This window comes from Trichechus manatus, unplaced genomic scaffold (assembly GCF_000243295.1).
Source record: "Trichechus manatus latirostris isolate Lorelei unplaced genomic scaffold, TriManLat1.0 scaffold00010, whole genome shotgun sequence".
Taxonomy (NCBI): Eukaryota; Metazoa; Chordata; class Mammalia; order Sirenia; family Trichechidae; genus Trichechus; species Trichechus manatus.
Window position 1 is genome coordinate 16,551,915 of NW_004443946.1, and position 22,839 is coordinate 16,574,753.

General features: G+C 40.3%; 2 protein-coding genes across 5 annotated transcripts in view; both read left to right on the top strand.

Moving 5' to 3' along the window:
* The window catches only part of MTHFD1 (methylenetetrahydrofolate dehydrogenase, cyclohydrolase and formyltetrahydrofolate synthetase 1), a 65,432-nt gene extending 55,829 nt beyond the window's left edge, over positions 1-9,603 (top strand). For 2 of the 3 annotated variants that reach the window (XM_004370944.2, XM_023726270.1), the window contains exons 25-28: positions 3,444-3,551; positions 4,536-4,688; positions 7,483-7,576; positions 8,956-9,603. In XM_004370944.2, the coding sequence (XP_004371001.1) occupies positions 3,444-3,551; positions 4,536-4,688; positions 7,483-7,572 (351 nt within the window). In that variant the 3' untranslated portion in view covers positions 7,573-7,576; positions 8,956-9,603. Of the gene's footprint in view, positions 1-3,443; positions 3,552-4,535; positions 4,689-7,482; positions 7,577-7,705 lie in introns of all 3 variants that reach the window. The other variant, XM_023726271.1, reaches the window with a different exon arrangement.
* Positions 9,604-14,752: 5,149 nt separating this feature from the next.
* On the top strand, positions 14,753-19,947 carry AKAP5 (A-kinase anchoring protein 5). Of its 2 annotated transcripts, none has more exons than XM_004370948.2 (2): positions 14,753-14,849; positions 17,436-19,947. In XM_004370948.2, the coding sequence occupies exon 2, from the start codon at positions 17,671-17,673 to the stop codon at positions 18,946-18,948; it is 1,278 nt and encodes a 425-aa protein (XP_004371005.2). In that variant the 5' UTR covers positions 14,753-14,849; positions 17,436-17,670; the 3' UTR covers positions 18,949-19,947. The 2 variants fall into 2 exon arrangements, with proteins under 2 accessions (XP_004371005.2, XP_023582043.1); XM_023726275.1 differs by lacking the exon at positions 14,753-14,849 and adding an exon at positions 15,178-15,622.
* Positions 19,948-22,839: the final 2,892 nt, after the last annotated feature.

The window sequence follows — 22,839 nt, forward strand, 5'->3', positions numbered from 1 at the left end:
ATTTTCTAACCGGAGGACTCCCTTTAGTATTTCTTGTAATTTTGGTTTGGTTTTTGCAAATTCCCTAAACTGTTTATCTGGAAATGCCCTAATTTCTGCATCATATTTGAGAGACAGTTTTACTGGATATATAATTCTTGGCTAGCAGTTTTTTTCCGCCAAGGCTTTATATATGTCATCCCATTGCCTTCTTGCCTGCATGGTTTCTGCTGAGTAGTCTGAGCTTATTGACTCTTCTTTGTAGATGACTTTTCGTATATTCCTAGCCACTCTTAAAATTCTCTTATCTTTGGTTTTGGCAAGTTTGATTATAATATGTCTTGGTGACTTTCTTTTGGGATCTACCTTATGTGGGGTTGATGAGCATTTTGGATAGATATCTTGCCATCTTTTATGATATCAGGGAAGTTTTCTGCCAACAAATCTTCAGCAATTCTCTCTGTATTTTCTGTTATCCCCCCCCATTCTGGTACTCTAATCACTCGTAGGTTATTCCTCTTGATAGAGTCCCACATAATTCTTAGAGTTTCTTCTTTTTCTTTAATCCTTTTATCTGATTTTTCCTCACATAAGTTGGTGTCAAGTGCTTTATCTTCATTCTCACTAGTTCTGACTTCCATTGCCTCAATTCTGCTCCTATGACTTTCTATAGAGTTGTCTAATTCTGAAATTTTATTGTTAATCTTCTGGATTTCTGATTGCTGTCTCTCTGTGGATTCTTGTAGCCTGTCAAATTTGTGATTATGCTCTTCTCTAATCTTTTTAATTTCTTCTGTTGCATGTTCTGCGTTTTGCCTATTTTCCTTCTTAATTTCTTGAATGGTTCTGTATATTAATCTTTTGTATTCTGCCTCCAGTAATTCCAAGAAATTTTCCTCCTCTGGAAAATTTCTAGATTCTTTATTTTGGGAGCTTGCTGAAGCCATCATGGATTGTCTTTTGATGTCAGTTGATATTGACTGTTGTCTCTGAGCCATCAATAAGTTATTATATTTGTTTATTTTATGTTTGCTTACTGTGTCCTAGCTTGTTTTGTTTTGATATGCCCAAATAGGCTGCTCATATGAGCTAGTTTGATTATTGACACCTTTGAAGCTCTAACATCCTGTCACCAGGTGGTTAGATCTGCTAGGTAGGTGAGCTCAGGAGTCTGCCACTCCTCCTATATCGATTCAGCTCAGGTGCCCAGGTAGATGGCCACCAAGTGTGTGGTGTAGGCTCTCACTTACAGTCCTAGACAGGCATGGGTGATTGGTATAGCCACAGGTTTCTAGCTGCAGCAGGGGGACATACTCTGAGCAAGGCAGGGGACTGACGGCCACCCCGAGCGTCCAGGAGGAAGGCGTGTCCCTGTTCCCTAGAGCGCGTAGGTGGATGGGTTTTGCAGCCAGACTATAAGCACCTAATGCTGTTGGCCGTAAGGACTGGGGGGCATCTCTTATTCATGGGCCCCTATCGCAGGTGGCTAGGTGGTGTGGGTGGAGACACCAGTCCTTAGGCACCTGATGTGAGTAGGTGAAGATCCTGCTTAATGGGCAGAGTAATGTCAGATGTCAAGAACCTGCCACTTCACAGCTGAAACAGTTGAAGTTAGACTTCAGGTATATGCCTTGTTGTACTACAGTAATGAGGACGTACGGTGTTGAAATGGGCCCACACAAATCTCTGCAGGGGGAAAAGCACTCATAGTCCGTGGATCCCTTATGCGTGTGCCTAGGCAAAGGAGCTGTGCCTACCTTGCGTTTCTGGCTTAGGGGATCCATCAGGTTTTTTTTGTTTTCTTTTTCCCCATTTGTTAATTTGTTCACTCTCCAAGGCTGGGAGAATGGCTCCGGCTGTGTGACAGATCTTAGTTCCGGACGAGGGGACTCAGCAATTGCTGTAGCTGGTCTGGGACCCAGTGCAAGGCAGGGAGCGGGGAGGTAAATGGGAGAGAGGTTTTTCCCTAAGGAGGGTGTTTTTGATCCGCGCGGTAGGTCGTACGCAAGTACTTATCTTTCGCAGATACAGGGCTGTTTCTCGCTGGTTGTGGGTGGCCATGTAGACTCATGGCTGCTTGCCTGCTTCACCACTCATCCCCAAGCTGATCAGGCCTGAAAGGCTCAGTCTTTCACCAGGTCAGGTCTGGCAACTCCTCGCTGCTTCCGAACTATCTCTCCCTCCCCCTGCCACTCAGTCCAGTTCCTCAACTCTGCCTTTGATGTTCAGGGCTCCCAGATTGCCATATATAATTGATTCACTTGTTTTTTTCTGGTCTTTGTTGTAAGAGGGTCCACCAGAAGCATCTGACTACTCTGCCATCTTGGCCCCGCCTCTTATGCCATTTTCTCTGAATCTTGGCAACCTGGACTAGACTGCAGCAGCATTTAAGAAGCAGGGCTCCACATCTCTGAAAGCTTTGCCCTGGAGGAGGCAGCTTTGTGGCACTGGGGCCCTCACTACTAGTTAAGACTGTTGGCCTCTGCCCACTGCCACTGCAGGACGAGTTGTGTTTGCTTCAGGTGCCGTGGGAGACATCCTTTCACACCATTCCCAGCACTTGTTGATCACAGAAGTCGTTGGGTTTTTTTAATACCTAGGTGATTTTATTTATTTATTTTTATAATTTATATTATTTTTGTTTTTGTTGAGAATATACATAGCAGTACACCAGTTCAATAATTTCTACATGTACAACTCAGCGACATTGATTATATTCTTCGAGTTTGGCAGCCATTCTCACTCTTGTTTTCTGAGTCGTTCCTCCCCCATTAACATAAACTCACTGCCCCCTACATTTCCTATTCAGTCTTTCTAGTTGCTGTTGTCAGTTTGATCCCGTAGAGATAGTTCTTAAAAGAGCACAGTGCTTAAGGCACACATTCTTTACTACATAAACTAGACCATTGTTTGTTTTTGAAAAGACTAAAGGGGGTATTTTTGGTTTAAGGTTTAAAGATTATCTCAGGATAACGTGATTTTATTTTTATGACTGTTTCTAAATAACAGCAATTAACCTTCAATATGCTGTGTTAAAGATAGCATCTGCCTCTCGTGTACAAACTGGGTGTTATGGAGATGGATATAGGTTGTCTCATTTCATAAACAGTATCCAGGCCTGGCTTGACATAAGGCTAATCTCCAGTATTAGAATATCTACTTTTTATTTGTGAAGAAATAATTATTCTTGGGTAGTGAACAATATTGTTTAGGATATACCTATTAAAGTTTTATATGTATGTATATTGAGTAACTTTATCTCTGTGGGACGTTTTCCACTTATAAAATCTGGGGCTTGGTAGTAAAAGAAAATGTTTCTAACCGGATAAACCTCAAACCATTTATATATCTGTATGTAAAAACATCTTCTGGCCCTTTTGGGGATTCTGACGTAGAATGTAGCCATGTCCTGGTTTTGTTTCCCCATGTATGTCTAATCACAGTCTCCTCTCCTTGTGCATTAGCTCCCAGTTGAGGATAAGATCAGGATCATTGCACAGAAAATCTATGGGGCAGACGACATTGAATTGCTCCCCGAAGCCCAACACAAAGCCGAAGTCTACACAAAACAGGTAAATGTTTGATTGGTTTGTTCTTTCAGCTCTTTACAAAGTTCTCCAGCCCTGCCAGGCACTCACTGTTTTACTTCTCTGGGCAGCAGCCTTTCCTTACAAGTGCGATATTTGGATTAGGTGGTCAGGTCGCAAGTTGTTTTTCTACTTTGAAATTCTTTCTTGAAGGATAATCCAGGCAATACATAGCAGAAGGTCGATAGTTCGAATCTACCAGCCGCTCCTTGGAAACCCTATAGGGTAGTTCTGCTCTATCCTATAGGGTCCTATGAGTCGGAATCGACTCAATAGCAATGGGTATACGTATCATGAAGAGGGCAGCAGTGGTTCAGTAGTAGAGTTCTCACCTACCATGCAAGAGACCTGGGTTTGATTCCCAGCTGATGCACCTCAAGTGCAGCCACTACCTATTTGCCAGATTGTGGAGGCCTGTGTGTCGCTATGATGCTGAACAGGTTTCAGCGAAGTTTCCAGACTAAGATGGACTAGGAAGAAAGGCTTGGTGATCTACTTCGGAAAATTACCCTATGGATCTCAAAAAGGCTGGGTCCCATTACCCATGGGGTCACCGTGAGTCGGGCCAACTCAACAGCAGTTAACAACAACAACATACATACCGTGGGTGGCATATGAGTGTGAGAAAGCCATGAGGAAATACGGGATGTTTTACTAAAATATTGAGAACCTGCCTTCAGTTGTATCCTCATGTCTACTCCATTTTTAATTTTTAACTTTAATTGGTTATATAAAAGAAAATAAAACATTCACTTGTGGAATATGGTTGTCAGTTCTTACCTCCCTCGTCCAACTGATTCTTCTTTTGGTCTGGGATAACTAAGCTGGAGGGTAGTGAGGTAGAGATGGATGCAAAGGTTGATAAGTGTTCAAATAAGTTGAAGAATGCATACAGTTACGATGCCCAGATGTTTTTTGTTGCATTTGTCTACTTTAATTTTTCCTGCCTCTCTTTCCATCTCTCCCCAGGGCTTTGGGAATCTGCCCATCTGCATGGCCAAAACACACTTATCCCTGTCCCATAACCCAGAGCAAAAAGGAGTGCCAACGGGCTTTGTACTGCCCATCCGCGACATCCGCGCCAGCGTGGGGGCTGGTTTTCTGTACCCCTTAGTAGGAACGGTAAGTGAGTGCTGCCAATGGAGCGAGGTGCTCGTTCACCTGTGCTTCTAGTCTTAAATTCATTGCGGAAGACACCAAGCAAGTGCTAAATGAGCAGATTCACTGCCAAGGAAAAAGTTGGAGTCGGGCCTGTTATGATTCATCTCCTGCAGTGGACCATCTCGGTGTCAATTCAAGTTGATGCCATCACTGCTTCTACTGAATCAGAAAATCTGTTTCCCGGGGACAGTGTGACCCTAACTGAAACCAGAATGGGCCTAACTGATAGTGTGGTAATGCTGATATGTATCATGGCTAACGTCTGTTAAGCACATTAAACAAATGAACTCAGTCCTCCCAATAGCTGTTTGAGACAGTAACAGAGGCTGTACATCTCCCTGGTCCTGAGCTAATGCCTGAAATTCAGGGAATTCATTGGGTTGTTTGTTTTTTAAAAAAAATAAGGAATTTCTCTTTTTAAAATGCAAATGAACCCTGTAAATGTGAAAGGCGAGATTGCTTATTACACTTGAAGATAAATTAGTTGTTAAACGCTCTCACAATTTTACAGATTTTGTGAGTATTAAGGGAGGAAGCTTGCTGGTAGGGAAGTTGAGGGATGTTTAAGGACCTAATCACAGTTTAGTGACATACTGCCTAATTTAAGGAATTTGCTCATCCCATTAGATGCCCTTTCGGAGCGATGCTATTCTTTCAGTGTAGTAAGAAAGTGGTAGGAGGTGGCAGTGTGTAGTCAAAAGTGCATGACATGAAAGTTAATCTAGTTTTCACCTCTGCCAGTTGGGGCCTTGAGCAAGTTATTAAGGCCCTGAGCCCCCACTCCCCTCATCTGCCAGTGTGGGGCAATACCATCATGTAACAATCAAACGAGAGGTTATACGCAACGTGGTCAGCACAAGTGCCTGCCCGCCAGTGCCTCCCTCAGCCACTGAAGAGGGCAAAGGCTGAGCCTTGTTATGATGTTCATCGATCTTTAGGATTTGAAGAAAATCCCTTTTAATAGGAATGCCACACGGTTTACCCATCACCTTGAATAACACAGAAATACGTGTTATTCTTTCTGGAGAAATTGTCAGTAGCTACCAGTCAAGAGTGGTAGCTGCACTCTGTACAGGGACATTCCGTGCCTGCGTGAAGGGGGTGACTGTGGAGACGAAAGCACATCTGAAAGTGGTCAGGCCAGAGGGAGTCTGCCTGCAGGTCAGAGAGAAACACCACCTGCCCTGCCCAGGACTGGATCTCTTATCTGGACCAGGTCTTGGGGAAGGGGCCTTCGACTTTATCTTGGAACAAGACATTTCCACACATAATCTAGATGGCTTTGCAGTTACTATTCTTAAAACTTTCTGTTTGCTAATTGGGGCCAAGAGGATTTGAGTATTATATCTATTAATTCAAAGTATGGTGGCTTCTTTTCAAGGTTTTATATCTAGGTTCATATGTGTGTATACAAATAATCTTTTTTTTTTTTTTTTTTTTTTTTTTTGGTATTTTCTGATTATCAACATGAATAATGTTTAAGGGGGAATCCTCTTTGGGAAAGCGTAAAAAATCACCCCAAATCATACTATCTAAATATAATCACTGTTTTAGGGGACTGTCTTTAGAGTTTTCTTTCTACGCACACATGCGTGTCTACATCAGTAGGCCCAGGCTCTTTATCATGTCACCTTCAGGCTTTTCTGCTAAGTTTGAGGACCAGTTTTCTCCTTTTTCCTTCTTGCCCCACACCCAGCACTTCCTTATCTCTTATAGACTACAAGGGTAGAGACCCACCTCATATCCCCATAGTGTGTTCTGGGAAATATTGATTGGCACTCAGATACCAGAATAAGGTTTTCTAAAGTATGGATGTTTTGTGTGACAGAAGATGACTCATCCTTAAAGATGACTCATCCTTTTCTATAACATTTTTACAGTTAAGTTTTGGAAGTTCAGCCTACACTGTTTTCCTGTCTGAATTTGATTTGGAACTTGTGTATGCTCATTATACAAGAGATTGTTACAGATGAAAATATACCAAGTTTTCACTTACAAGCCATACAGATTTGTATTTAAGTAGATATTTGCTAAAGCCAAGTCTTTAGAAAAGTGCAAATATATTTCATAAGCCTTACAAGCTCAGTTTTAGAAGGTCAAATTGGACCAGGGAGAACAGTGATTGTAAAACCATCTAGATTGTGTGCAGAAATGTCTTGGCCCAAGTTAAAGGATACTAATCCCTAATGTCATTTTGATGAAGCAAAAACAACAAGGGCATCTACACAAGACTGTTTAAAACAAATCAAAAAAGCACATAGGCCCTGTGCCTCCTAGGTCTTGTAAAGTGAGAGTAGAAGGCGTAACTGATTCCTCAGCCTCCCAGCAGCTGCCATTGTAGGATGAAGGTAAAAGCACCTCCTGCTGTTTCCTGTTGCAGTTACCAGTCTGGACGACAGTCATGAAGCCTGGCATTTGGTTTTACTGAAGGACATGAGGGTTTCTCTGAGCTTATAACACCATCAGTGACTTCATTTTTAATGTAACAGAAGAAACATGCCCCCTTTATTGACAACTATAAAATGATGTTCCATCTTTGTGCTTTGGGTTTTCTATCTGAGGGGAATGTGGAAGAAAAGATTAGGTTAATTTTTTTTTTTAATTTTGTTGTTGAGAATATACACAGCAAACCATACATTTCTTCAGCTTTTAATTGCTCCCCCCACAAAAAAAAAAAAACAGTCTGGAATTGAGGTATGATTTGCACGTAGAGCTGAAATTAAGTTAATTTTTAGTGCTATTTCACATCTTCTAGATGAGCACAATGCCTGGACTCCCTACCCGGCCCTGTTTCTATGATATTGATTTGGACCCTGAAACTGAGCAGGTGAATGGGCTCTTCTAAACAGGTAAATTGTTACTGGTGAAAGTTTCGATTCATTTCTTGTGAAGCTTATATATGAATTATAGAGCTGAATTTCCCAAACAAAAGCTATGAAAATTCAACTTTTTAATGCTTTCAAAACATTCTTTCCCAGACATCACTGAAATGTAAAAGTACAAAAAAGGAATAAATTCATGTAGAGGAGTGAACCCAAAGGAGAGGGAACAGTAATGAGAGTTGGCAGTAACCAACAAATGAAATATTTCAACACATTTTTGGAAGACAGAGCGTGGATTGTCACAGGTTGACAGTGTAGAGGAGAAAGCCGCTGTTGAATCATGGAGGGCAGGACCTGCTGAAGGTCTGTATACTCTGAATAGACAGAAAATAAGAGTTGAAAATATCCCAGAAAGTAGAACAGAGAAAGAAACAGAACCAATCCAGGAATTCTTGGGACATGAGTCTCAGTTGAAAGGCCCCCAAAGTGCCCATCGCAGTGAACGAAAAATGATCTATCCCTAGACACTTCCAGTTGAAATTCAAAAACATCAAAAAAGAAAATCCTAAAAAAAAAAATGGCTTGCCTATGAAAAAAATGAGAATTAGTCCAAGCACCTTTTTACTTATCAGCAGTAAGATGCTTGTAGGCAATAGAGGAATGCCCTCCAAGTTCAAAGGGGAGGATGACTTCCCACCTGTGTTTCTACCCAACCAAATCTGTCCGGGTATTTTCAGACACTTCAGGGTTTACCACCCCCACATCTTTTCCTAGGAAGTTATTTAGCCATGTGTTCCAGAAAATGGGGAATTAAGCCAGGAGTAAAAGAAGACATGGGTTTTGAGAAACTAAACCTGATTTGGACAAAAATAAAGAAGTGTCCTGACAACTGTTTGGCTGGCCTAGAGTTAAAAACCCAGTGTGGACCAGGAGGAGGGAGGACTTGAGAAAGACTAGAAAGAACTAGAAAAGACAAGAGTATCATAAAGATTAATATAATGCAGGACAAGAGATCTAGCATTGTTTAAGAAAATAAAAGTCCAGGTGGAAGCAAAATGTAGTAATCATTTTAAGCAACTGTAAGGATGGTAAGAAGAGAGAATTTGTGTGCTTGATGCTAGCAGAACACTCTTCTTCAAGGGGACAGATTGTGACATGGAAATGTAATCCAAGCTCACTGCATAGCCTGGGCTTGAACAGTATCCACATAGCCATAATGTAAATGCTGTGTATTGTTTCCAAGTTTTCAATCAACTTATGGGCAGATCCTAGAAGAGTTGGTTATGGAAAAGGATGTAAATGTTAACAGCCTTGACAATGTAAAACTGTATTGGTGCAGTGTGGAAGAGAAGAGGAAACTCAGAGCTTCGAGAAAACATTTATTTACTGTTTGTTTTTCCTTCCAGATTGTCCATCTTCAAGAAGCTACTTTGAAAGTTTGACTAGTGTCTATTTTGTGCCTGCTGTAAGCTAGGAAGTATGGGGAAATCGAGAGAAGTCAGCCCCTGCCCCAAATATCTTCTGAAATACACTGGGAGTTTCTTCTCCGGAAGCCTTCCTTCAGTCTTAGTTCCCATCTTCATGTGTAAATTAACAGAAATCATGCACATGTCTATTTAGAATAAAATGATGTAATTTTGCTATCTCAGTGTTTAAATATAAGTTGTAGCTTTTATAGACTATGCAGCAATATCTTTGCCATCCTGTGTGAGCCCATTTGTTAGATAGACTCCTGGGAGTGAAAAAGCAAGTTGCAATACATACAGTATGATACTGTTTGTGTTTAAGGGGAAAACGTGTGTCTGCTTGTGTATTTCTGGGAGAATGAATAATCAGGAGACCTCCTGAGAGAGTTAGGGTGGAAGTAGAGTATGGAAGGGGGACTTGCCTTTTTGCCATATACTTTTCTGTTTTTAATTTTTACCCGGAAGTATTGCTTACACGGGTTTTAGTCCTGACCTTCCTTGGAACTCTCATTTCTGTCATAGCTTTAGCACTGTTTCTTGTGTTTTATTTTTAAATTAATAAACTTTGCACCATTTATTTTTAAATTTCCCAAGAAGAGTGGTCATATATCACTAGCCTTAGTTATGTAGCATTAACCTTTCTACCCTGTTGGTTCAGCAAATATTTATTTAGCTTCTGCTATGTGCGTGGGCTCTACTCTTCCCTACAGCATACTTTTTTCTCAAATAGCTCCTCTTCTCTTCTTGTTCTTTATCTTCTGTATATGTTCTTCCTCTCCCATTTTCTACTCCCTTCTGAAACCCCTTTTCTTCCTGCATTAGATCCTTCCAAAGGACATTGCATCCTCACGGGTGCCAGTGCTGAACACCGCTCGCCTTGGCAGAGCACTGTTTTTTCTGGTGTCCTTGGTTTTATTATTTTTAATCCTCTAGGTTCACATCAGCGTTGTGGTTCAGTCACTTTTACAGTCCAAAGTAATGGGAGCGGTGCTCTGGGAGGCGTATGGCAAAGGGGCCATGAGTGCAGAGCCTGGCTTTACCACTGAGAGCCTTACTCAGCTCTCTGCCTCCATTTCCTCACCATGGAAGTGAGGGCACTGTTGATAACTACCTCAGGAGGGTGGTTGTGAAGATAAGGAAACAAATCATCGAAGACAATTTGCACAGTGCCTGGCACATTGTAAGCCCTCAGTAATGTCAGATACATCATTTGTTGGGCCCTGTTCACACAGAAATGCCGCGTTCATTATTCCTGATATTTGTTAAAATGTTCTATAAAACTTCATCTGGAATAGGACTTGCTGAGAATTCAGTTTGTAGACAAATGAAGGAAGCACGTCTACTGTCAGACATGGTGACTATTAAAGACGCCTTATCTTAAAGGATTTAGTCCTTGTATCCCCCCTAAAACGATGTGAATTTAAATCTTTAATACTGGTAGAATGGTGAGCACAATCGAAGGAAAAGGGAAGAGTGAGATTTATATGCCAAACATTATAAACAAAGCCCTAATAGAATAAATACTCCAAACTGTTTTTATCAGTTGCTTGGAATGAATGCACCACCACCGACGAGAGAATTTCCCTCTGTAGAAGTAAAACATGCCTTCAGTACAAGTCCAAATGGTACAACTTGCCTTTTCCACTTGGCAGTTTATCTTGGAAGTCTTACTACATCATCAGTTAAAGATCCACCTTGTGTCTTATGACTGCATAGTATTTAAACAGTCTTCTATTGATAGATACCACGGTTTCATGTTTTTTGCTAATACAAATAATAAGGCAGTGAATATTCTCATACGTATCTTTTCAGCTTGTGTGAAACATCTATAGGATAAATTCCTAGCAATGGAATTGCTCAAAGGGTGGCCCCTAGCTTCCAAATGGAAGCAGACCTTTGGTTGGAAGTGAGTAGAAATAATTATTAATAGAACAAATCTATAAATTAGGTTTATATCTCCATTTTACAGAAAGGCAAACTGCAAGATTGCATTGCTAATGCCTGCCTAAGCAGGGATTTGTTTCCACATCATCTGACTGCAAAGCCTCTGCTCTACTATCATACTACCTTTCACAGCTCTTTCTAGAAAGCGACTCTGGCCAGGCCAGACTTCCCATTTTTGAGAGATGGAAAGCTGTGCCCATTTCACATCCCTTCAGCAGGAAGAGGTGATACAAGGAGAAGCAGAGGGGAGAAATAAAGAGGTTAGGGAGGATACTGGTCTATCTGGCATGCGTGGGTTTTGTGGAAATGATTCCTCAATCTTCTTTGATAAAGAAGAGATGTCACAAGTACAAGCTTACAGATGCCATTTCCATAATAAAAGATCATAATAAAAATAATTGAATACCCATATTAAACACCTACAAAAGCATAAATACTTGGGGTACCTATTAGTATGGGTTGCCAGAGTAGGATCCAGCACCTTTACCTGGGAGCCAGGAGTCCAGGTTACTGGCCTTCCTGCACCTACTACCTTTCTCTGGGCTGCTGATGCTTCCTTCCCCCAGTTAGTAATATCACTGATAAACAGATGGGACCTCCTCTGAGCTGCACCTCAGATGGCTTTTGCTGTGCACGGATGATTTATATACACTTAATTCAAAAGAGACAGCAGCTTTTGTGTCTCTGCTGTAAAGTAGATTATAGCAGAATTACTGTTGAGCTCATGTTGGCTGCTGCAACCCTGATGGTGCCCACACGGTGCCCATGAGCAGATCAAACTACAAGAGAACTGGAGTCACAGGTTCACTTAATGGTGTGCCCGGGAAAAGGGTTGGAGGGTTTGTTTCCGGAAGGTTCGCTGAAATGTAAGGATTGTGAATAAGGAATTATAAACCACTTCTGGTAGTTACAGGCCTGGGCTGTGGGTGGGTAGAGACTTGGATGAGGAGAAATGGTATGATCAGTATTATTCAGATAAATGTACAAGCTATTTTATTGGAACACTGTAGCTGGTGATATTAACAAGATAACCTGTAGGTAGGATAATTTCTCATTAGATTGGAGAGATATATTTATAGCCTGTTTCCCATTATATAATGATAGGCTCTTAATGGAGTAGTAGACAATGATATGGGTAATAGCTTAAACAGCCTGTCACTTAAGTGAGTTCAGGAATGACAGGTTTCTTTCATGCATGAGGTACTGAATACATTTTGAAAAACATCATAGATATGGATTCAGGTTCTAGTCACATCCCTAATGAAAAACCACTTTATGTAAGTGGAGCCCTGGTGGCACAGTGGTTAAGCGTTCAGCTGCTAACCAGTAGGTTGGCAGTTCGAATCTACCGGCTGCTCCATGGAAACTCTATGGGGCAGTTCTACTCTGTCCTATAGGGTTTGCTATCAGTCAGAATTGACTCAACAGCAACGGGTTTGGTTTTGGTTTGGTGTGTGTGTGTGTCTGTGCGTGTGGTGGAGGGTAGTGATGAGCTGTATGTAATATACCTTAAATCTGCCTTAATTTGCCCTTCAGCTAAAAAAAATCATCTTTTATTTCAAAGCTGTTCCAGTTCCTTTCCCCAGCTTTTTTTTTTTTTGTAAGAAAAGCAAGTAAAATAAGATCTACAAGTCACTAAGGTGGCCTTTGTTGTTTTAACCTGTCCCACTGCTTCCTAATTAAACAGCTGTTCTATCCTATCCTCACCTAGATAAGCTCGTCTTATTTTTGCCTGGAACTGGCAAACTCCCAAGTGTGCTAGATTTGAGAGACCTTGGCTCTCAATGAGGATTGGCATCTCCACTGGTTATGAATGGCATGGTTTTCCTTTAGCTTGTTTACAGTTCAAAACTAGCAGTCAGCGGCGTTAGCAACCCACCTGAGGATATGAAGGACATTTTCACCAACTTGGGTTTGCTGAATGAACAGGGCTAAATTGAATTCTTAATTACAAGTAAACTAGATGTTTACAGATTTTCCTGTGTTACAGCTCTCGTCTCTAACTTGTATCTGTAAATTTAAGAGCGTGACAATTTAGATTCAGCTTTGCTTTTGTGTCCTAAGAGTTCTTTCCTTAATAAATCTCAATGGAGACTACAGAAAGTTAAAATATAATCTTGTAAAAAGTCCAAAGATGGATAACAGATTTATCCTCCCAAAGATCATAATCCTGTTGATGAACGGAAATAAGCCCAGTAGTTCTTCACCTTAATAGGTTCTTGGTCTGGATGGCATACTGGGAGAGGGCCAGAGAAGGAGGCAGGAATTGTGGCCTGTCCTGGAACACCCTGTCCTCAGATATGTGTGGTGCATCTGTCGGAAGCTCACAGCTCCAGCTCAGGAATGCCCTTATAGTTAATATTAAACCCGAAGTAAGTCACTTTAAGCTCTCATAGCAATATCTTTCATTGGATATAGGTTAACACTTTATGTGTATAAATAAATACTTGTGCTTTGCAGTGTGGCCAGCTACTTATTCAGAATAAGTTGGAAAGAACTTGTGTTCTCAGGAAATGTATGAAAATACACAACCTCACCAATTAGGCAGAAGGTAGATGCTGCTTGTGCCCCTTTGCATGATTATGAGTGGAATTGTGAGGAAAGCACAGCTTGATTGAGAAGAACAAGATTAAGCAAAAACTTGGAGTGATCTAAAGAGAAACATGGGTAACTCGTGAGCTACCTCAACTTTATTTTGAAAATATGTAAGGTGTAAAAGATGGATCAGGCTGGATTCCTGTGCCCTTTAGCCCTTGCAGCATGGAGGTAGATACTCCTGCAGACCACAGTGTTCTTATGCACGCAGGTTACCTCCTAGACTGTGGAGACTAGTATCTGGGCCTTGGACTTCTGAGAGGCTGTTTGACAATAAACCATGGTTAAGTACCTCATTACACTCAAACCCACTCCTGCTAAAGTTTTGTTTCTTTCTGTTTTGAATAACATACTATGTCATTTTCTACCTAAACAAATGGGATCTCACTCTACGCACAGTTTTGAACCATGCTTTTAAAATTTAGTATCTGCTGTGTTCTTAAACACAGCAGATACTAAATTCTTAAAGGAGCCCTGGTTGTACAGTGCGTAAGCGATCGGCTGCTATCCAAAAGGTCTGTAGTTCCAATTCACCAGGGGTTCCTTGGAAACCCTACCAGGCAGTTCTACTCTGTCCTATAGGGTCGCTTTGAGTCGCAATGGACTAGACAGCAGCGGGTTTTTGGTGTTCTTAAATGGAGCCCTGGTGGCGCAGTGGTAAAGAGTTCGGCTGCTAACTATAAGTTTGGCAGTTCGAATCCCACTGGCCGCTCCCTGGAAACTCTATGGGGCGGCTCTACTCTGTCCCATAGGGTCGCTATGAGTGGGAATCTACTCTAACGGGCCGGGTGGGGGGGGGTCTTTAGATATTCGGGGGGGGTCTTTAGATATTCGGGGGGGGTGGATTATAATGGGAGTGCCTATAATTTGAAAAAGGGTTTTGCTACTTTGCGTCTCAGAAAATACGGGGTTTACTACCCTTATCCCCTCCCCATCTTCCTGCTGTTTCCCGATGGTCCCCTGGCACTTGCCCCAATGTGATCCGCAGTGGCATTCGTGCCGGCCTGGGAGCTCGAAGTTCTGCTCCCACGTGGCAGGACATGCTGCTTGCAGGTGGCCCGGGATCTCCCCCCGCCCCTTCTTTCCCCGCCTCATCCCACCGCTGCGCCGCGCCGCGCCACCGCCCCCCGGCCCCCGCTCCAAGCGCATTGGCGCGGCTGGGGAGGGGGCGCCGCACCGCTGCGGTCCCTCTGCAGCTGGCTGCTAGCTCACTCGCAGGACCGCGGCTGCCCGCTGTCTGGACCCTCGGCCCCGACCTCGGGTGCAGGGTTGGCCAGGGACCCCGGCCGCCCTTGGTAAGTAGAGGCAGGGTGAGGAGGCTGCGGGAGAGGAGGGTCCGAGGCAGTGTCTTGGGTCACTTACTGGGCGGAAGCTGCCCCGCTGGTGACGGGAACCCGGGCCCCAGAGATGGAACCCCGAGTAAGAGCGGGGGAGGTCGGTCGTTCGCTGGAATTGCCAGTCAGGCGACCCTCATCAGCGCTGCCCACCCACATCCGCGTTCCAGCTCATCAGAAAAGCATGGGTTGCTCGTTGCTCTTTTCCTTCTTTACCATTTTTTTTTTGAGGGGGGGGGAATGTGATTTCGGGTTCCTAGTCATTATAATGTTGCAGAGAGCTCGAAGCTGGGTTATGTGTTCCACGTCCCCAGCACCTTCCTTTTTTTGAGTCTCCTGCGGTCTATGTCCTGCCATAAGGAGCATCAAGCCAGAATGAGATTCCTTCCTCCAGGAGGAAGCTTCGTGGTCCGTAGCTGGTGCTGGGAAAGATTCACTGCTTTCCTTAGGAAATGATTGCTCTTTGCCTCTGTGCTTTTCTGCTACAGGGAAGAAGGGAAGGTGGTGTTTTCTGTGGCTTTAGACTTGTCGTGTTGTCAGAGAATGACTAAAGAGACTTAAGATTTCCTGAGGCGACAAAACTACCCTTGCAGGTTAAGAGCGAATCATTTGCAGTCTAACATATTCTGCGAAGTTGTGATGTCTTCAGTTAGGTTTTCTGTTCCGGTATTTATTTCTGCAGTGTGATATACATTCAAGAGAGCGTCTCAAGAAATTGTCTTTGGCCATTTCAGGTTAGTTTCCAATGATGCGTTCCTGAACATGATCTAATTTAGTTACTTCTGTTGGTAATAAATCATCTGCTTAATAAAAACAGGTGCTGAGAACTCACGAGAGGTGAGAAGACTTAAAGCTAAAATCAGCTGTGATTCTAGTGCTTATGGAGGAATGACATGAGGCCGTAAGATGTTCTTATTTTAGTTCCACCATTGTTCTAAGTTGAATGACTTTATCTTTCTGTCAGAGGCACAGAATATGCAACAACCAAACTAAGAGAATATTTACTTGTATCATAAACTGATTTTCAGGATTCCAGTTCCTTCTCCGGTTCATAGAATGAAGGACTACACAAATGAAAGTTCAACAGTGAGAGGTTTACATAAAAAATAGTAATAAAAATAGTACAAGGAAAGAGCACCTTTACTTATTTTAGTACATCTGTCAACTAAAATTCACACGATTTTTATTAAAGGATCACCTCACATTTCTACTCTTTGATATCGTTCTACCATCATTTTGAGTTAATTTTAAAATGTAACTTTGTATTTATATATAACTAATCAGTTTGCCAATTGCATAACTTATCAATTTATATTTGGCTTTTAAATTAGTTCCAGAACCAAGAAAATAAAATATAAAAATTTCAAAAGCTTGGTTTTAAAATAGCAACAACTCAGTCTAGTCTTGGTTCAATTGTGAGTTGTTGGGCTGTATTACGGTTAATTAAATGACCATTAAACAATGTCATAAAATGTTGACTAACGTATCTAGTGTAGATTAGCATCTTCAAGCAATTCATCTTCTGAAGAAACTCTTAAAGCCGTTTATCATAATGGTTTAGAGAATGGGCTTTGGAAGCACAGTCCATGGTTGAATGAGCTCTGCTGCCTAATTAGCTTTGTAATCTCTGGCAAATTGCTTTACTTCTCTAAACCTCAGTTTCTTTGTACGTGGTAATACCACCACCTGCTCACTTTGTAATGATGTGGTGAGGATTGGAAATGTATGTAAAAGTGTTCAGCACGGCCTAATACACAGGAGTTGCTCAATAAATGCCAGCTATTATTATTGTTAACTCCTACTGACCTTCAACTATGTGCTCATTATGATGGAAAAATACGAACATCAGATACTTAGATGACAATATCACAGTCATACAACTAAATTTAAGAGCAGAGAATGGCAGTAATGTTAAGTTTCCCTAAGAGTATGTATGAGAAGTAGCACTTCCTTGACGGAACACACATTTTTAGAACAGAAACCTTACGGTGTAATGGAGAGAACACTGGAGAGTCAAATTCTTGAGTTTTAACTCTGGCTGTGACTTTACCTAGCTCATGGCTTTTGGCAGGCCAACTGCCCCCTCTGGAGCTCAGTTTCATCATCTGCCTGGATTTGAATTATCTGGAATAATTGAATAATCTAAGGTCCTTTGCGGCTTCAAAGTTCTTTATTATATGTAATAAAAATTATTAGCTTGCTTATCATTCTGCTCTTTGTTGTTTTTATTTGTATGTTTGCTAAACTTGCAATTCAGAGTCATACACAATTCACAAAGACAGAACAACAAAGAACTGACAAAAATAATATCAGATTTGCAGGGTAATCCAAAATGAAGTTTTAACAGAAAGAATACAGCAAAATAGATTCACACTGAGATCTTTTTGATAGGGCAAAAGTAAACCCCAGTTTTTATTCTCTGGTCATTTCAGTAAATTATATGAGAAGCATGCCTGGTAGAATCACACATTGCTTCAACTGAAATAGTCTCTGTAGAAAATATTGGCTAATAGTGAAATAAAATACCACTCTCTTTTCTCTCATCAGGTAAATAAAGCAAAAATCTAACCAGTTATGGTCTTTCATGAAGAAATTTAGGAGAGAAATTACAAGCAATAGAGAAATCAGGCATTTGGATACTGAAGAAACCATCTAAAACAATTGTATGGATTAAGACAAAAGGAATGAAAACGCCTGGAAGAAATTTTACTTTGTATGATGTTATTGTCCACCTTTTTGTCATAAAAGCCTGATAAGGAAGAGAGAATATAGTTTCTCTAGAATGAAAGAGTGTAGTGTAAAAATGGAGACCACAGTTTCTGAAATCCAAGTAGAAAACAAGGATGAGAAGACAGCAGCAGAAGTTAGTCCTCAGGACGAGAGGCAAGAGGAAAAAGGCTCCACGCTCTGCTTCAAGAGAAGGAAGAAAGCAGCCAAAGCGCTGAAGCCCAAAGCTGGCTCTGAAGCCACCGATGAAGCAAGAGCTTTTGATCAGCCACAGCCCCTAGGAGGGGCCTGGGCCTCATTCAAACGTCTTGTAACACGAAGGAAAAGGTCAGATTCTTCAAAGGAGCAAAAGCGCTTTGAGGCTAAAGTGCAACCTGAAATAAATGCTGAGGATGCTGGTCTTTCCAAGAAAAAATCCAGACTTAAAATTCCCTGCATAAAATTCTCAAGAAGTGAGAAAAGAAGTAGTCATTCCAAAATTATAGAAGACTCAGACTGCAGCATCCAAGTGCAGGGAGAGGCTGGAAGTTTGGATACAAAAACTCAGACTCAATTGACTGACCAGACAACAAAGGCCAGGTCGATTCAGGATCTCCGGAAAGGTGTCTCACAGACACCTGAGATCGGTGAAGCGAATGTGAGCAACAGCATAACTTCTCCTGCAGAGAAAGTGGTTTCAGTAGAACTTGGATTAGTTACTGGGCATTCTGCTATTCAGACAGAAACTCTAATTCTTGAAAAACATATTGAAACGATCCAGGAAAAACAAGGTGTCCAGCATGAGCAAGCAAATCCACCTGAAACTTCAGAAACAGACCATCAGCTACCAGTGGTTTCTGATGTTCCTCTCCCACCGGCAATCCCAGATCAACAAATTGTAGAAGAAGCCAGTAACAGTATCCTAGAAGGTGGACCAAATTGGAAAGGCCATGAAAGTAGAGAGATTGTAGCTAAAGAGAGTAAGCGTAAAGATACCGAAGTGTGTACTGGTGAATCAGATACTAAAGAAAATGAGATCAGTGTGGAGAAACCCAAATCAGAAGAAAGCAAAAGGATGGAGCCAATTGCTATTATTATTACAGACACTGAAATCAGTGAATTTGATATGGAGAAATCTAAAAATGTCCCTAAGCAATTTTTAATTTCAATTGAAAATGAGCAAGTAGGGGTTTTTGCCAATGATAGTGGTTTTGAGGGCAGAACTTCAGAATACGAAACACTGTTAATAGAAACAGCTTCTTCTCTCGTCAAGAATGCTATCCAGTTGTCTATAGAACAGCTAGTTAATGAAATGGTCTCTGATGATAATAAAATAAACAATCTTCTACAGTGACTTCATTTCCAGATCATGGGAGAAGTTTAAGGTTCAACGATGAATTATTTTACACATTTGTGGCATTTCTTAATCATTAACAAATGAGAGATTTATCATCTGTGGAATTTAAAGGTACACTTCCAACCCAGAAGTACTAAAGAATAAATCAGGTTTATAAAGCCCTCCCTACGGAATCAACTCGATAGCAACTAACAATAACAACCACTGAAATGTAGTCACTTCTGGATTGGAGGAAGTCACTACAGAATGCAGTGCAAAGTGACATGAAGGGAGCTGTTAAAATGGCATGTGGATGTTGGGGTGCTTTTGGGAAGGAAGATGTATTTATTGAGCACTTACTGTATGCTATAAGCTCTTTTGTCCTCTGGTGTCGCGAAGTCTGGTTTCCTTTTGATAGTTCAACCCTGTGTTTAAGCTAACATTGCATTCAGTTTTCAACTTTTTTTACAGTGCATTTTTATATTGTTTAAAATGGTGAGTAAGGCGAGATATTTTTCTGAATGTGTGCTTTATAGTTGTTACATTCCTGGGCAATGGTCTTACCTCAAAATGTGTATTGCATTTTCCCAGTTTCAAAACAACAACAAAAAAGAGGAGAATTTTGTTTTTCATTCAGGAGAAGGAAAACTTCCCAAGTAACAAATTATCACAGATAACATAGGATCCATCTTGCAGAATTACTTCTCTATGGACCATATTCATCAACCCCTCCTCAAAGGGAGAAAGGATGCAAGGCCAGCCCGGCAGTAAAAGCCCTATGGAATCATAATCATTTAGTGAAAATATTACTCATTCTTGACCAAGAATGAGCCATGTACATGGTTAAATAGAGTGAAAAGTTATTGCTAAAGCACATTATGTTTTAAATGTCAGCATTCTTTCATTGTGTCTGTGTGTTGAGAGAGACCAGTAAAAAGCATTTTACATGGGTATTGAAAATTAACTTTCCCATTGGTATTTTCAATCCAGCTAATCCATTCCAAAAAAAAAAAAAAAGAGAGAGAATGACAACAACTGCGAATGGCTTGTTTGCATTTTTTATTCAGATATTTAAAAGGGGAGCATCTGATTGAAACAGTAATTCTATTTCAATCTTTCCTTGTGTGAAATGGCCACACTTCCCTACCTCACAGGTTAGGGTTTATATCGTGTTGTCCCCAATTGTCCAAACTGAATAACGGTTAATTACCACTTTGAAAGTAGATGAAGTAATGAAGAGCTTCGTCTTGGTGGAAAGAATGTACATTCAATGATTTTAAATGATCTGGGTGAGTTCTTATTTATGGACTGCATATAGAAAATATGTGCTAACTTGTCCTACAGAATCTTCTTTCTTGCTGTCTCTAAGTACATATTGAGACCTCTGGCAGAAGAAACTAATCTGACTTTGAATTTGAACCAAATAATAGATATTATTAGCAAGATTCTTTGCTGGAATGCAAATCTTACCTCAGAATATGTATTGCATTTTCCCACTTCCATGCTTATAATCTTATAAAGAAAAAAAAAAGTCCTTCAATTTAGCGAGATGAAATGTGGTCTTTCAAAACACATGACCCAATAAATCAATTTATTTTAACCGTATAACGTTTAAACATTTTTTTAAAGACTGCTAAGTCATCCTCTCTAAAAATACTCTAATTCACTATATGCGGTGCTAATGGACTTGAACAGCTACCAGCAAATATCGTATTTAAAAGTGCACAATTTTTGAAACCTGATTAAGGTTGGTGCATTTTACAATGTTCTAAAGAATCCTGTCTTTATTTACTGCAAGGATGGCTCAAGCCAATATACTTGTAACTTTTTAGTAATTTCTCATGAATGAGCAAAAAAAATACAGCACTTACCAGTTATTGAAAATACTTTGGAAGGTTTAGGCATTATTTGAGATTTTTAAAAACAGATACCAAGTAAATATGTATGACTGTTTTTGTTGTTAATAACATTTTAACTAGTTCTAGATTTCTACTTTTTCACTGTTGTTTGATATATTTTTGATTAGATTATATTGATTGTTTTTATGATGAGATGTATATTCTACTTACATTCATTCTTAAGTGGATTCTCCTCAAGTCTTTCCTATTGAGACTATCTGGTGAATTAAATAAGTAGGATTCCAGTTTGAAAAAGAAATCCAGAAATTAATTGGTCCCAATCTGACTATATCTGCTGCATGGACAAATCCTGTTAACTATAGTGATTTCTAAGGTGACCCAAATTGTTTTGCTATTATAGAAATAAGCAGAGTCAGATGGCTTAGAAGTCTCTCATAAAAGATTTTAAAAATTATAATAGTATTTATTTTAAGGAATTTGATCTTTTATGCAAGATATAAATAGCCTTTTATTCAATTCGCATACATACGACAATATTAAAATGATCATTTGAAAAGCAATTAAGAATATATTAATTTTCATTTAAATTTGCTGTGATATAAATGCTGCTTTTAATGAACATTTATTAATTAGCTAGGATTCAGTTTCTCTTTGATTTCAGAATTTTACAAGATTGGGTGGTTTATCAGCTACTTGTTAACATTTTCAGCATACTGTCTTTCCCCTTTTAAGAGTCAAGCATTGTTCACTTTGCTCCTTACAACCCAGTGAATATGAAAATCCTCTATTTTATGTAGCACTGTTCACTTAACATTTTCTCAAAGCACTTTTATAGGATATAAAGATAGTACCCGGTAACACTTAAGTAAAGGTAGCAGAAAACAAAAGAACTTTCAAACAGAAATTATGTTCCCTGCCACCTCCTCCACCTCTAAGAATAATAAGCATGTGGCACAAATGCAGTTCTTCAGAAAAGCTGTCTGCATAATTTTCTTTCAAGGTAATCTATTTGACAACATCAAGTTTGTGACACTTTTAATTAGTCTACTATTTAGTGGAGTCTTAGAAACTCTCTCATTTCCTTCTGAGAGATTGTTATTTCATCAGTGTATGTGAACAGCCTTCCTGCAAAAGGTTTCTGGACATACGAGTCAGGAGAGGGCACTGGGCAAATCTGGCTTCTGTATGCAATCCACATTAATTTCATCCACAAATTTCTAACTTCGAGTTGCCTTATTTTTTATAGTTAAGAATGAATTTTTTAGGAGTTTACAGCAGAATTTTTTAAATAATTGCTGGGCTTTAGAATTCCATTGTTTGAAAAGATCCTTTTATTGCTGACTTTATTCAGCTATGTAAAGTCTCCTTTCTAATTTCATCTGATACTACAACAGGGTTTGACTTTCTGCCTGCCATTTCTGCGCTTTTGAAAATCCTCATTTAAAGTTTGGGGTTCTGTAGGTTCAAATTCCTATGATGTTTTATTGTATAACATGAAGTTTCTTATTGTACAGAATTCAAAATTGTAGTCAATACTACATTTTGTGGTACACCTTCTGAAAAGAATTTTTACTGTTCCTTATTTAGTAACAAAAATGTAACTATCAAAAGGAAGCTACATAAAATTTAGTGTGTCCTAATTTAATTCAATTTGATTCAACACAAATGTTAGGCGTAATACATGCCAAACAGTTTGATGATGGGCACAGGCTCCTGGCCCTCCAAGAGCACATCCTAGGGAGCAGTGACAATGGCAACTGGGACAGAAGCTGAGGCAAACAGCAGGATAATGCAGCAGCATCAGTGCCACATCAGTGCAGATGATAAAAGTGCTAGGGGAGTATGAGGAGAGAACATTTAATTTTGTCTTGTGGGAGAGAGATGGAGATATGAATACAGGGGCAATTTGAAAGCATTAAGTTTCTAAATAGTTAAACAGTGTATTCATTCTGATTTGTGAACAGGTGAAGAAAAAACTCGCATAATATGTTACACATTTATAGTAGTTCTTTGTCTTTAAAAATGTTAAGTGGATGAGCTATTACAAAGT